This window comes from Microtus ochrogaster, linkage group LG5 (assembly GCF_000317375.1).
Source record: "Microtus ochrogaster isolate Prairie Vole_2 linkage group LG5, MicOch1.0, whole genome shotgun sequence".
In the NCBI taxonomy this organism is placed as follows: Eukaryota; Metazoa; Chordata; class Mammalia; order Rodentia; family Cricetidae; genus Microtus; species Microtus ochrogaster.
In genome coordinates, this window is record NC_022031.1 from 48,442,924 (window position 1) to 48,458,167 (window position 15,244).

At 47.3% G+C, this 15,244-nt stretch overlaps 1 protein-coding gene across 4 annotated transcripts in view; it reads left to right on the plus strand.

Moving 5' to 3' along the window:
* Znf462 (zinc finger protein 462) overlaps nt 1-15,244 on the plus strand; it is a 136,858-nt gene that overhangs the window by 100,835 nt on the left and 20,779 nt on the right. For all 4 annotated transcript variants that reach the window (XM_026786575.1, XM_026786576.1, XM_005362195.3 and 1 more), the window contains exons 8-10: nt 2,435-2,702; nt 4,057-4,193; nt 13,052-13,275. In XM_026786575.1, the coding sequence (XP_026642376.1) occupies nt 2,435-2,702; nt 4,057-4,193; nt 13,052-13,275 (629 nt within the window). The remainder of the gene's footprint in view (nt 1-2,434; nt 2,703-4,056; nt 4,194-13,051; nt 13,276-15,244) is intronic.

The window sequence follows — 15,244 nt, forward strand, 5'->3', positions numbered from 1 at the left end:
TGCCTGCCTAGGAGCCATTTATTTCTTTATAGCTTTGTGGTCAAGGGATTTCAGGTACCTGGTGTCTGAGATGTGCTCGGCATTAAAACGAACCTGTGAGACTCCCTAGGTGTGTGCCATTTCTTGAGGACGCTTCAACCATCTAGTAAGAAACAGACCTTTCCTTAGGACATGGGATTGTTCTCCGGGTGGATTTGTGGTTGAGGCACAGATCTCCTCCAGCAAGATGTGGCTTTGGCCTGTTGCTTTCAGAAAAGCCATACTGCAGGGCTGAGTGTCTAGAGGACAGCCTCTCTGCCAAGAGGGTTGGGAGTTCTGGGGACACTGGCTGGCTGTGCTCAGCCCTCACTGGGAAAGCGTTCACGGCGGAGTGGAGTGTTGGGAACGTCTCTGAGTGGGCGGTGTAACGGGGTCTTGGGGCTTAAACAGAGACACGATCTGAGAAATGGTAAACAAGCCTACTATTGAAGGAAAGAAGGAGAAGTTGGCAGTCCGTTCCTGTGGTCCTGAGTGGGTTCCTCAGCAGAAGGTAGAGGAGTAAAGGCGTGGAGATGAGGGACTGAGACCGCACCACGGGCTGAGCTTTTCCTGTCTTCCTTTGTCTCCCGCACACACACCTGTAGGTGAACACCCGGAGGCTCTGTAGACTGAGTTACTTTTCCTTTTGTTTTATTTTTTGGCTCCTGGCAGGCTTGTTTATAAAAGAGGTTCTCTATCTTAAGGAACATGCCCTGGGGGACAGTCAGAGCAACAAGAAGTGAAAGGTATCTTAGTGTTTTATGGCAGAGGTGGGTGGGGCAGGAATACACCACCCTGCCGTCAGGAAGGCAGCTCCCACACTGTTGGCCAAGAGACCAATAAAATGATGGTTGATCTTGGTGTGACCAAGTATTAATTTTTACAAGATTAGTCTGTATTTCATCTGGGGGGACTGTACCTTGGAAAATGAGGCATCCATCAGATGGGGAGGCTTGTGTAATGTCTGTCCCCTCTTTGCATATGAAGAAAAGAGAGACCCTTTGTTTTCATTCCGTTCTTCAGGGTGGTTCCACAAGCTGCCTCCTTAGTCTTCACAGGCAGCCGCAGGCTGTGTGCACAGCATTGTTGAATTGGGATCACTGACCCCCGAGGAGTGTGCTGGGAAAAGGTGCTTCCCCCTAGCCTCCCCATCCCATTTCGCCAGGACTTGCCGCTCGCGCTCCTGGGGTTAAGGTTCTTGCTCTCCGTTTCCATCCTCCTCCCTCAGAGCTGCAAACTTAAAAATACCTTTCAGAGAGACTTGTTTGGAATTTCATTTTAATGGGATTTGTGAATAAATCTCCATCTTAATGCTGACTAAGCTTTAAACGGCTCTTCCAGGAGAACACTATCGGATTTTTAGATTTTAAATTTTAAATCTCTTGACTCCAAAGGCAGAAAACATTTTCTTATTTGTCGGCGTGCCATGTGCCTGAGCACTCCTGCTACAGACTGGCTTTTGAAATAATGATAATAATGCGGCTGGTGTGAAAATCTGGGCGGGGAAGGGGGGGGAGGGCTGTTGCATCGTTGAGACCCTGTGTGCAATGGCTGGTTCGTTTATTCCCCCTGTGAGGATGGATGTCCTGTGGCAGCCTGTTGTCACACTCCAGTTTCCTTAGAAAATAAACTAAGCCTCCCATCTTCCTTCACCTTGAAACTTTGAACCTCGGAATTCTGCTTTGAAACAAAACACGAGGCCACGAGCCCTCAAAGTCAGGCGCAAAGAGGTATTGTCCCTTTCTGTCACTCGGTGCGTGCTTCCCAGCTCTGGGGTGGTGAGTGGCATGAAGGTGAGAGATGTCACTCCCCCTTAAAAACTACTCCCGACTGACCAGGTGATGCTGGCCAGAAGAGACAAACTTCAGGTGGAAGGAGGGAGGGGGTCCTGTGTGCAGCAGGTTAATACTGGAAGATGCTCTTGGTACCTACGGTCTTAAATGTGCCCACCACACACCAGAGAGTGCTAGCTAGCCACGGGAGGAAGGGGGATGAGCTGATGAACTTCACTGTGGTAATAGTTTCATGGTGTAAGGTCTGTGTGTGAGTGTGCACACGCATGCGCAGACACGTTGTAGGATAGTGGTCATCATCTCTCGTCTTCCTCGATTGCTGTCCACCTTGATTTTTGAGGCATGATGTGGCTAGGCTAGTTGGTCTGTAGCTCCTAGGTACCTTCCCATCTCACTTCCCCAGGTCTGCTCTGCTGTGTGAAGGGGCCAGCACGAAACTCAATCTTATATTGCAAACACGCTGCCAATCGTGTCAGCTCCCCAGCCCCAATAGATGTGTTCTGTTTTGTTGATTATGTCTTAATAGATCTAGTAGGGAGACCCTGAGGTAAGGGGCTTTGAAGCAAGCACCACCCCATACTATGTCCTCGGTGGTCCAGGTCACTGTCCCTGTCTCTCCACAGACTCCTCTTACTCGGAGCCCCCCGATGTTCAGCAACAGTTGAATCACTACCAGTCGGCTGCCCTGGCAAGAAACAATAGCCGTGTTAGCCCCGTGCCTTCTTCTGGGACTGCCACTGGCACGGAGCAGAAGGCAGAAGCCGTTCTTCACTGCGAATTCTGTGAATTCTCCTCGGGCTACATCCAGAGCATCAGGCGCCATTACCGGGACAAACACGGAGGGAAGAAGCTATTCAAGTGCAAAGACTGCTCCTTTTATACAGGCTTTAAGTAAGTGTCGGGAAGAGCAGTTGTGGAACACCACAGTGGCTGCCCCTGCTCCGGCCCTCACCACGCTCTTCCCTTACATCTCTCTGCCTGCAGCTCCAGGAAGGTTCTGTCAGGGTGTGAAAGGAAGGTTGGGTTCTGTCTTTCCAGAAGGAAGCGAGTTTCAGAAAGACTACTTGGGAACCTGTTGGCAGGGAAGCAAGGGTCAGATGAAGACAAACGATCAGAGCGTATGGGCTTCTGAACAATGTGGGGTTGGATCAAAGGTCTGCCCTGGTCCAGTACATGTTTTTCTTTCAGAGAGCATGTGTGTGTGTGTGTGCATGCGCGCGCGCGCATTTGTGTTAAACACTAGGTCTCTCTCTCTCTCTCTCTCTTTTTTTTACAAATGTATATTATTAAGGAAGCATGAGAAAGAACTCATTAGAGGAAGGTTGCCAAAGGAGAATAGAAGGAACGTATGCCTTTCACTTATCCATTTTATCGGTCTGCGCACACACATGCCATTATGGAGGTCACGAGAGGTCCCACCTGTGTGGGGGTCAGTTCTTTCCTCCCATCATGGGGCTCCTCAGTCCATCAGACTCCACAGCAAGCGTCTCTACCCACTGAGAAGTCTCTCCTGCCCACCACGTGTTTGCTATGAGACATTCAAGGGTTGTCAAGCTTAAGGATGTGAGACAAGGGGAGGCAGAGGCATCAGGGCCCCTCCACGTTTAAGCTGCTGCACTTCCGAGCTGAGGGAGCCTGGTCGCAGTCGCCGTGACTGACACCTGAACAACCTGTGCTCACGCTTTCCGGGCGACAGTGCCAAGACTCGCGAAGGCAGGTTAGGAGTCAGCCAAGATTTAAAGCAGTCCTTCCAATACTTGCGTGAGGCAGAGTTGGTCCTCTTGTTTTTGTATTATTTAATACGTAATTTCTGTGTCTCTGTGTGGTGCTGGGCACTTTATCTAAGTTCTCAGTTAGTTATCTAGGCTGACCTTGAAATCATTATTTAATCCACCTGAGCCTTGAACTTGTGATTCTCCAACCTCAGCCCTTTGAGTAGCTGGCATTTACAGACATGCTCGCCAGAGCTGGCTCAATAGGCAACTTCTAGTTTTCAGGAATAAAATATTTAGGGTATTTATGTCTTTCTAAACAAAACCTCAATTCCAGCCAAGTAGCTGAGTAGTTGCCCCTGTATCTCTATGTCCATTGATGGGTTACCTGGCCCAAGGAAGCTGTGGTCAACAAACTCAACAGCTTCAGTTTAGGCTTCTCAAGCAGGGGCGCCACCTGTGGACACCTGCCAGAGGTGTGCCAGCAGGAGACACATCCGCGCTAGTCATGGTCTCTGTCCCTTCTCTCTTAGATCTGCTTTTACTATGCACGTGGAAGCTGGGCATTCTGCGGTCCCAGAGGAAGGCCCCAAAGATCTCCGCTGCCCTCTCTGCCTCTATCACACCAAATACAAACGCAACATGATCGACCACATCGTGCTGCACCGAGGTAACCTTCAGACTGGCTCGGGTGTCTTGGGTCCTGCTGGGAGGTAGCGCTGCAGCATTTTGAGGATGCTGCCTGTGGACCACTGCGGCATTGCCCTCTTCCCCGGGCTTTGCTCCTCCAGGCTAGAGTCACAGTGACGACTGCCGATATTCAGTGGATAAGACACATTAGTAGAATTCCTTCCGGGGGGAGGCATGGGATAGGGGATCTCAGGAACCCTTCCATCGGGGTTGTGGACATCAGGAATTTCCCATTCTGAATGCCTTGCCACCAAGGGATTCTAGCTTTCTGGACAGTGAGCCCGGGGAAGGAAGGCAAAGACGGAAATGATTCTTTCCCAGGCACCAAGTGGAGTTTGGTTTGAAATGGACAGGGAGAAAGAGTTGCAGAGCAGACTGCTGGGCAGAGAACCCATGGATTGAGTGCTAGATCCTTCTGGTTTGGATCCTCCTCTGTAAGATGGGATCATTCTGTGAGACGCTAGCTGGTGGGGTTCCTGGTAGGGTTCCATTGTTCCATAGTAGACGCACAGTGGGGGGATCGTTGGATGTGCATTCCCGCTGATCAGCAGGGACCCTTATGAGAGCACTTGGGTTGTTTCCTTTTATTTTGTTTTCATTTCTGAAACAGGATCTCTCAATGTAGCCCAAGTTGGCTTCAAACTTGAAATCCCCCTGGCTCAGTTACTTCCTGGGGTTGTTAGAATTATAGACAGACATGGACTAGCCCTCTTGGGCTTTTTTTTTTTTAAGTTCACTTTGGCCAATTAGAACATCTCTAGCCAATGGGAGTCTTTTGTATTGGAAGAAAACATGCTGATGGCACATTTTGACCAAAAGATCCTCTTGCGGATAGGTGGAGAAATGAGTACCAGGGCCAGTCTCGTTTGACTTGCAGTCTCTCATCTTTGCATCCCTTCCCATCCCTCGCTTCCTCCCCCTTCCTGTCTTCCTCCTCTTTCTCATCATCTTTCTTTTGCCTCTACCCTTCGAAAGCTTTCCAGTGTTTGCCACACTTGGCCAAAGGAGAATATGTCATCTGCTTTCCTGCCTCAATGTCCCTCAGATGCAATGGCATCCATCACCTTGTCTGCCCAGGTCCCTCAGATGCAAGGGTGGAGACATTTACAAAGTACCTTTCCCCAGAACCTTTGGACAGCATGCCTGTGATGTACCTATATCATCCCAAATCTCACAGACAACACAACATCTGCAGTGCACTATCTGTCTCTTCCTTCCATGGCAGTCTACTAAGATGAGAGATGGTACCCGGATGGGCCAACCACCTGTGAGCCAGGCAAAAGCGGCACAGTAGTATTTAGTCAGGGATTCTTGGCGCTCGGCTTCTTGCCTGGTGTTTTGCCTCAGTCACCTGGCTTCTGGTCCCCGAGCCCATGTGTTCCTGTAGCTGTGTGCCCCATCCCAGCTTGGGTGGAGGCCATCAGTGGAACCGGTGCCCAGAGAACATCATCGGTGAGTCCTTGCTGACTGCCGTGAATCCTCACTGGTTCCTGTCACTTCCCATATTGCTGCCCAGCAGGATCAGAGCTTTGATGGCTGACAAGCTCAATAACTTTTCTTGTCAGAGATGACTTAAGGAAGAGAGAGATGGGGGTGAGTCTTCCTGCACAGAGGCCAGGAGCGCTTGACAGAGAGCTCCAGCACCCAGTTGCCCCATCGTCAGCACAACGCTATAGGCAACAGCAGCCAACACATGGCCTCCTGTTTTGTAGCTATGAAGCTGAAAGCTGAGGAAGACTATGTGGGTTTTTGCTTGTCTGTTTCCTTTCTGCTTTTTTAATTTGGTGTCTTTCTTGGAGCTCTGCTTCATCTCACAAAGGATTTAAAGTAGCTCAAAGTCAGTCCCGCAGAGCTGTTGCATTAAAAACAAATGAAGAAGCGAAGGCAAACGTGAACGGAAACGAGGCCAGCAGAAAGTGCAACTGACAATAGGAATGGTCTCAGCAACAGTTTGGAGACGCCGTGAGTGCCCAAGATCCCCGTCTTTCATTAACCGTGCCCACAGATTTGTCCTTGACATCTTTGCCTACCAAGATAGGGAAAGAAACAGAAGCAGCTGGCTTTGGGGTGTTTATTAAGCGATTTCTTACAATCTAGACCCTGAAGTCTGGGAAGCTCTGCAGGGATACACAACATTGTGTGTTGGGCCCTTCGTAACATACACTGCATGTTGCATGTCCCAGAATATGCAATGCCAGAGACCAGAAGTGTTTCAGAGTTCTGAGAGCTTCAGATTTTGGAATGTTTATGTAGAATGTCAGTTGAATAGCCAATCACATTGGTGCTGGCAAAGTTTTGGTTTTGGGGCATATCAATCTATTCCGTAGGACTGTAGAGAGCTAAAGTAACTTAGCCAGAGTCTCTCCTCCAGCAGGCAGGGAATCAGTCCCAATCTTTTGTTCTTGTGTCTCTTGCCATTTCCCATCATTGGTGACATCAACTCTTCTGTTTGCTTAGGGAGAGAGTTTTCTGGATATGTGAATATTGTCCTCACCAAGATAGAAATATGGTCCCAAAATGTGAAGCTAGGGATCAGTAGTGTGGCTGCCATTAGTGAGCCTTCACTCAGTCATGGGCACTATGCTAAGTGTTTTCTAGTTAGCTTGCTAGTTTGCCAAACCCAGGGTGGTTGATATGACCCAGGTTCAGAAAAACTTCCCTACGGCCCAAGGGCTCTTGGGTAACAAGCTAGGATTGGAACCCAGGTGCATTTGACCCACAGCTCTTGCTCTGAATCCCAGGCCTCCCTCTCACCCCCTTGGGAAGCTGGTGTCACCTGTTCAGTGTTCTAGAGGTGGTGAAAGCTGGCCTAAGGATAAAACTCTTTGTAGGGGATGGATGTCACAGAGGAGGACTCCAATCCACAGGTGGCCGAGGGCTGTACCTGCTGACTTCCGGCTCGGGTGTCCGACTCCACTTGAAGGCAGATCAGAGAGGTCTTGGCATCTCAGCGATGCAGTCAGATGTCTGCCTTGCCGATCAACCCTGGGGCTGATCCCAGAGTAATAAGATGAGGCTTCTGCACCTGTGCACTGCCTGCTCTGGATGGATAAACATCTTTAGTCTCTAGGGTTCAGAGCATGAGATGTTTCTGAGGCCTCGGTTAATTAAAAACCTTGGGATGAAAGGCAAGAAAAACAACATCAGAACTGGCCCTGAGACAGACCTGCTACTGACAAAGAGAGTCGCCATCACTCTTTGCGGGGGCACAGTGATGCACTGAAGTCAGTGAGGAGGAGAGAGGAGTCCGTTCCATGGAAGTCTGCATGGGAACTAATCAGGGATGCGTACTGGCCATGGCAAAGGAAACATCCTACTGATTCCTAAGTTCAGCAAATGCTCATTGTTTGCTTGACGCTTGCTGCATTCGTGTGGCCGTCTGTGGATGGTAGAGTATAGAAAACCCAAATTTGGCCTCCTCAAGATAAACACATGCAGAGTATATCCGAGACAGTGAATGATGGATGTCTAGGAGTCCTGTTTGTGTTTGGGAAAGAGATGGGCCATGGACAAAGGTGCCTTTCGACCCGAACCCATGGCAGCATCTCACAGGGAAAACTTAGGTGGGCCACGTTGAGATACATGGCTACCAACTTGGTGACACTAAATAGTTATAGAGGCAAGAATTATCAACAAGGCTGTGCTTTGTGTAAAACTTCAAGATAACTGAGCTGGGCGGTGGTGGCACATGCCTTTAATCCCAGCACTTGGGTGGCAGAGACAGGTGGATCTCTATGAGTTTGGGGCCAGCCTGGTCTACAAGAGCTAGTTCCAGGATAGGCTCCAAAACCACAGAGAAACCTTGTCTCAAAAAACTAGAAAACAAAACAAAAAAAAAAAAAAGAAAAGAAAACCCTACTTGATGGGATGAGGGGAATTCAAGTCAGTGACAGATCATGTTCCTACCCTGTGTGAGATTCTAACTTTGATGCCTCATCATGCCCTGACTCTGGCATTCTTTGGTATCCTTAGCTTATATTGGCTTCCATCCAGCTTCCACATCCTTCTTGGGCTCTCATTCCCAGTGTGTTTCTTTTTGTGAGTTCTCATATAAAAGCATCAGACATTAAATTGTAGGCCAGTCTTAATCTAATATGACCTCTTTTGTCTTAATTACATCCCCAAACTCTATCCCGATAGTCATATTCTGGGGTTCCAAATGAGCATAAATTGAGGGGATACTATCAACTACTACTTGGGAGGGTAATTTATTAATAAACCACTTAAGCCACTGGGGGCAGGACCTGTTTGCAGCACGGCAGCAAACTATTCCAGGTACCCTAAGAGAACAGGAAGCCTTGAAGAAAGTGTCTTCTGGAGGCTTTGGAGGGGGATGCAGAAGTTTGACCTTTACTTAGTAGACAGACAGGAAGCCAGGAAAAATCGTTTTAAATCGGAGTGCCAGCTAGACACCTGTTAAATAACAGTCTAGCCGAGGTTGAAGCAAGGGATCGTTAGACCTCTCTGTTTCTTTAAGAGCTATGGATTTAGATCAGTCAACGTCCGGTGAGATCTGGTAGTTTAACTGGGCAGTTTGTTTCATGAATTCATCTGGTAGGACTTTGGGTGAGCTTTCGTTTGAGAAATGGATTTGTAGCCTACCTACCGGCGTTTTAAGAAACGGGTAGTCCAGCCCCCAAGAGTCAGGCAACATTTGTTCTCTGAGGGAAGTTGACCTTTAGTGGAGAGAGATGTAATAACCAGTGAATGAGGCTTCCTGAGTGCAGGCTTTATGTGTAGACCATGACTGGAAACATGGCGCCCAAACACCACTTGCCCAACTGTCCCTCATAGCGAGCCTGAAAATTTGAGCGCAGATTGAATTGTGAGGCTTAAACCTTTTGACACATATTTACGCTGTGGTTATGTGGCTGTGTAGTCACGGTGGTTGCTCTTCAGTGGGCGCGCTAACTTCAAGGTTCTGTTTTCTGCTTTAGTAATTGAACGCTGAGGGAAGTTAAGCCTTGAAGGTGAGCATCCTGGATGGACGTCATCGCCACTAACTAGTTAGGGTCACTTTGGTTTTAGGAGAGAAAATCAACCAGACTGACAATATTATTTTGATTTAGGGAAATTATATGGTCCCTTCCATCAGTATCCTTACGTGATAGAGGTATCAACTGTTCCCAGCTCACTCTAGAAACCGGCTAATGCCAAAACTTAATAGCTCTTACCAGGAGCTAGTGGTTTGTGCTTATCTATTTATGGCTTTTGAAAATAATGGTATCTTTTTCTTTTCCTTCTTTTCCTCTTCCTATCCCTCTACTTCTAACCTTCCTCCTTGTCCTTTTCCTCACCCTACCCCTTTGAAACGGGGTCTTACAGAGCCGAACCTGACCTGAAACCTAGTGCCTTGCCTAGGCTAGCCCCACACTTTGCTGCCTCCATCTCCCAAGTGTGCTGACATCGGACTTAATAGTTTTCTCTGGTCTTTGGCCTTTGTCACTCAGTTGTTCAACAAGTAATGAATGAGTCTTTGGGCACAGTCTTCCGGGTTGATGCTTGCACACCAAGTTTGTGGGTGTAAAGGAGTTCCAGCTTTTCGCTGCCTTCTTTAAGATTTACAGGGCTCTTTCCAGGAGAGTTCCTCCCTGGCGGCTCTGGGCTCCAGGGCCTTGTGGCTTCCCGCTGAGAACTGGCACTCAGTGGTTTGGTTTCATTTCTGCAGCTTTTCCTCCTGGGCTCCTGGCTGCACTGCAGCATGCTCTGCTCTGCCCTTGCTACACCCGTGTCGTCACTCCGGAGGCCACACTCTCCGGTTTCACGTCTCACTGTAGCAGCGAGTGCCAGTTGAGGAGGGGGTGATGAGATGGACCATCCATCTTGTGGTGAGCTGGTGACATTACCATATTTTTTTTTTTTTTTTTTTTTTGCAACCCTCACCAGGAGCTGAGTCACAATGGGCCTGATTCAGGCCATTTCTTGGCCAGGGTAATTTTGAGAGGTGTGAAGTCAAGAAAGACCCATGAGTTCTCACAGAAATATGAGTTCCTATAGCCAAGGCAGGAGTCAGTCCATACCAGTTTAGCTTACACATGTATGCAAGTGAGGGATTTGGTCCATTTAAACTCATATCATAGTTTAGAAATGGGAAGTTTTGTATTTCATTTTTTTTTTTAATTTTTAAAAGTACATTTAGTTGTTTATTGTGCGGGGTGGATTGTGCAGATATCTTCAAAATGGTAACACCAATATTAACTAATATATCCATATGTAACCCTGTGACACCTAAAAGAGGTTGCCTCATAATAGGCTTTTAATCAATTGTAAAGTCATGTGTTAGTTTTTATTGCTATTAGCATTTGAACTCCAGAGCATGACTCTGAATGCTTAGACCTTTGGGTAAAGTTCTTAATGATGCTTCGTGAAATTAGCAACTGCAAAGAAAAGTAACCAAGGTGGTAGAGGAATGGAAAGGGGGATCCGTACCAAGGGGATTTGGGAGACCCAATAATTGATTGTGGGGAAACAGACCGTTGAGTGACTGAATCGCTGTCCTCGTGGCATCTGAGGTATTGTTACGTGGAAAAGTGTGCCCAGCTGTTCCTCATCTCCACTGAAGTTGACAGATCTAGGGCAGATGGGCCAGGCTGGAGCCAAAGAATAAAAGAGGAAGCAGTAAAGATGACAAGATAAATCAGGAACAAGTATAGAAGGAACGGGAGGGCTGCGGCCTAACGAAAGTGCCAAACATGATCATGGCAGCCCTTTCCGTGAGTTCAACCTCAGTATGAGATTGATCCCTGTTGCCGCTGCTACCCTGCTCTCCCCTACACAGCATTTAGGGTCTTAGTCAGGTCTACTTTACGTGATGTCACAGAAGTTCATGCCTGGTGTTACTAAGCATGATGGTTCTCGACCAGCCCTTCCAGCCTCCCAGGGGTGCACTGCTGTGCTGGAATTTTGGGGTGTACAGGAACGATCACTAGAAGAATCTGGTGGATGAAGACCATAGAAGCTGCTAAACATACTACAAGCCACAGGACAGTGCTCCACAACAAAGAACTGTCTAGCCCCAGATGTCAGCCATGCTCTTAAGGAACCCAGGAGTAGGGGAGTAGAAGATACTAGCACAGATTAACTCAGGCTAGCTAGCTTATGCCAAGGCATTCTCCCCCCCCACCCCGCCCTCCACTTACACTAAACCATGGAACTGAATGGCTCAGAAGACTGTTAAACATTTGCTATTCTAAGAAAATGTGTGGATTACTTTATAATCATGTGTTTCTTAGCTGTCTGCTATACTTTAGTCTAAAAAATATTTATATTTCTAAATAAGCAACTGGATCTTTGTAGAGGGAAAATAACATATGCATTAGATCTCTGGGGAGTATATTGTAGGCACACACCCTCCACGCTTTCTCTGCCCAGCATTTTGCTGGCCGATGAGGCGCTATATTCAAGAGCTCCAAGGCAGTGAGTGGCCCACAGTTAGAATGTTGTGGTTGAGACGAAGATGTGACGTTGGGTGGGAGAAATTCCTTCGGGCCCGAAGGCAGCCAGTAACGAAGGAGGAGGCAGTCGCATGGGCGTGCAAAAGACTAACATCGCTTCTCAGTGTCTCTGGGAATAAAATCATGCTTTTCTGACTTAATAATACATTGCTGTTTCTAAATACTATAAGTATATGTTGTGTGCGTCCATGTGTAAACTTCCGGAGTCTTCTGAAATCCAGACTCAGCATGAAAACACATGCTATATTTGATTCTTGCATATATAGCACAGATTTTAATTTTATCCCAGTTATGGATATCTGGCACATGTGCCAATACTCTGGGCAGACTGGTGTGAAATTTAATTTGAGCAGTTAAACACAAGGGTGAGAGAGTGCAAAATACACACACGCATGCATTTCCAGCCCTCCAACATTTGGCATGTGGCTGAGAAAGACACCCAAGTCCGCTCTTTCCTGCTGAGTTTTCTTCCTCTTGTGGCAATCGGATCGCAGATTTTTCTAGAATGGCGCAAACCTTCAGAGGTTCCAACAGGGGTCCCCACCTCCCTCCTCAATGCTGCCCACAGCCGTTTCCCTTGTAAGCTAAGTGTACTTGTTAGGCAGTTTCTAGATTTGTTGTTTTAGTTGAGAGCCCCTTGCTTTCGGGATGGAAGAGGGGGCGTCTTTGAAAACATCTTCAGGGGGAGGGGGGATAGGAATAAAAGTAGCAATGAGGCCAACCTGGGTTCACCTCTCAGCCCTGTCCGTTGCTGTGTCTGAACTTTAGAACGTTTTTAAAGGCTGCTCTTCACTGATGCTAGCCGAGCCTGTATGAGACGTGGCTTTCATCCCCGGGATAGAAGTAGGCTACTGTTCCTTATTTCTATTTGTCCTGAAAATGGGAGTAACTCTAACCATGATGTTATCAGAAGGGGAAACACTGTGGTGGCACTTGGGTACCCAGTTGATACCCATTTCCTTCTCTTGGAGATACCTGGCATCCAGTCATCATTGCCCTCGCCAAAGGACATTATAGTGGGTTTTGTCAATGGTTGCTAATGTTGGTAAAGATGGCAGCCACTTCCACGACCAACCTGCCTTCACCACCTCCCCTTAGAAGTTATATCTAACACCTTTCCGCCCACTCCACATCTATTTCTACATCACTGTTGGTATTAAGTACACAGAAGCTTTTGGTCTCAAAGGACCCAGGTGTGCCAGAAGATTGTGCGCCATGTGGGAACGTCAGGAAGGGCCACTGTGCATGTGTGTGTTGTTCACAGACCAAGACCCATGAGGAGTTATCGGAATTGAGTGGGTCCATTATTTTTATGTCCCAGAGAAGGAACATGTGCTTTCTGTTGGTAAAACCGCCCATCTCTCCGTTCAATTTGTTTCCACAGAAGAGCGCGTTGTCCCCATTGAAGTGTGCCGTTCCAAACTGTCAAAATACTTGCAGGGAGTTGTTTTCCGCTGTGATAAATGTACCTTCACCTGCTCCAGTGACGAGAGCCTGCAGCAACACATAGAAAAGCACAATGAACTGAAACCTTACAAATGCCAGCTCTGCTACTATGAGACCAAGCACACGGAAGAACTGGACAGTCACCTCCGGGATGAGCATAAGGTACTAGCCCAGTACTTCCGGCCTCCCTCCCCTCCCCACCTCCGCACTCCTGTGGGGAGGGCCCCCGTGGGGAGACAGGTCACCATAGTCATACCTACTGTGTGCAAGACAGGGAGATGAATTAAAGTAATTATTACAGTAAGCCTTCATTTTCTTAGAATAAAAGAAATATAGGATCATTGTAGACCTTGTTCAGAAAAGTAGGTAGGGTGGAGAAGACAGTCATACCACCACGGTCCAAAACGTGGGGGATCTTTTCTTTACTTGATGTCATTTGTTTTACAGAATTTTGTTTATATTATGTATAAAGTGCCTTATCTTGCTTTTTTGTTTGTTTGTTTTATATCCTGACTACAATTTTGCTGTCTTATTTTAAATGTGTTTTGCTATCACAGTGGGCAGGCTTCCTGGAAAGGGCAGTCAGTGGCTCTGTTGGGCTTTGATTTCTGTGATTTCACTGGCAATTGCTCAAACCCACCATTACCACAACAAGAAAGAAAGCATGGCCAGGGCATCACTGAATGAACGCAGTAGTTTTCGCATAAAACTTTGCCCAACCAAAGGAGACAGAGTGTGGGTTCTTAGTTCCCCACCTCTTGACTCTCGGTCATGTAAGTTCTTTCCAGGGTTTTGCTAAGGACAGAGACTTTCAAAGGCATCACTATGAATATCTGGACAATTTAAGAAACCGATTGTTCTGATGGATTAAGAAGGACGTGTGATGGAGATTTGTGGGGTAAATTCTCTTCTGTGGTTTGCTGAGAATCAGAGCCATCCTCCATGACTGGCTGTCTTACTTGGGGTAGGGCTTATTTGGTTTACCGTGGCTCTAGGTGATCACTCCAGGTTTTGCATATGGCCTCCAGCATAGGAGGAGTTATGATTAGTAATTGTTTCTGAGAATAGTCTATTGAAATCCTTTCAAATGAACTGAGTCCAAAACAGAACGGCTATCAAGCATTTACTCAAGAAAAACACTTTGGATGCCGCTTCCACTTTTCTCGTTCTGCATCCTCTCCCACAGAAGCTCAGCCACGCTTTCTTCGTCTTCCAATCCCAAGTTATAAATATTTCAGTCTGAATTATCTCTGGGTAAGGGCTAGAATTTTTCTGCTGGGTCCTGAGCTTCGTCTCAGGGCTACAATTTGATGGCTTGGTGGCAACTTCTGGTTGCCCGTTGCGGCCTCGGAAGTTAAAGCTGAGCAAGGAAGCCGAGGTTATCTCGTTGGAAGTTTTCATATTCTTTAAAACGTCGTCTGTCTCCCTGAGCATTGCTCATCCTAACTCACAGGGAAATGTATTCCAGAACAAGCTTCTTGTAGCCGTTCATGTGTGCATCATTTCTGCACAGACATCTTTTGGTCATGGCGTTCAAGCTTTCAGGCTGGTACCCAGGAACAGGACAAGTCACTGTTGTTGACCGTGGCTGGCAACCACTGAATTAGTCTCAATTCTTCTAGAGTCGTTGCAGTGGCTTCTGAGCTACTAAGAAACCCAGAGAGGGTTAGAAATCAAACAAAATAATGGAGCCAGCCAAAGGCTTCCTGGACAGGGTGTTGAAGTCTGGAGCTAGGGAATGTGGGTTGGGAAGTGGGGTTCTCCAGAAAGAGGGGACCAGCTTCAGAACTTTTCAAACAGAAAAGCCTGAGTAATTACTTTTGCCCCATTGCTGATTGTGTATGCATTAAGAAGCCGCTTCAGTGTGGCGGTTGTTTTCTGGTTTAACCACGGGGATTGTTGTACTGTACTCAGAGGCCTGGTAAGAGCAGACAAAATCCTTGTACTTCCTGCATGTTGGCACTCAATCTATGCTCCATAGACTGTTTGTGAATTCGATTGTGCTCCAATACAGCAAAAATTGTATAAAACATAAAGGCAACCATGCTCTCAAAGGCCTAAAATACGAAATCAGTAACAATATCTTGTATTTTAGATCACTTCTGTTATACCTTTACCATGTTATGGTATA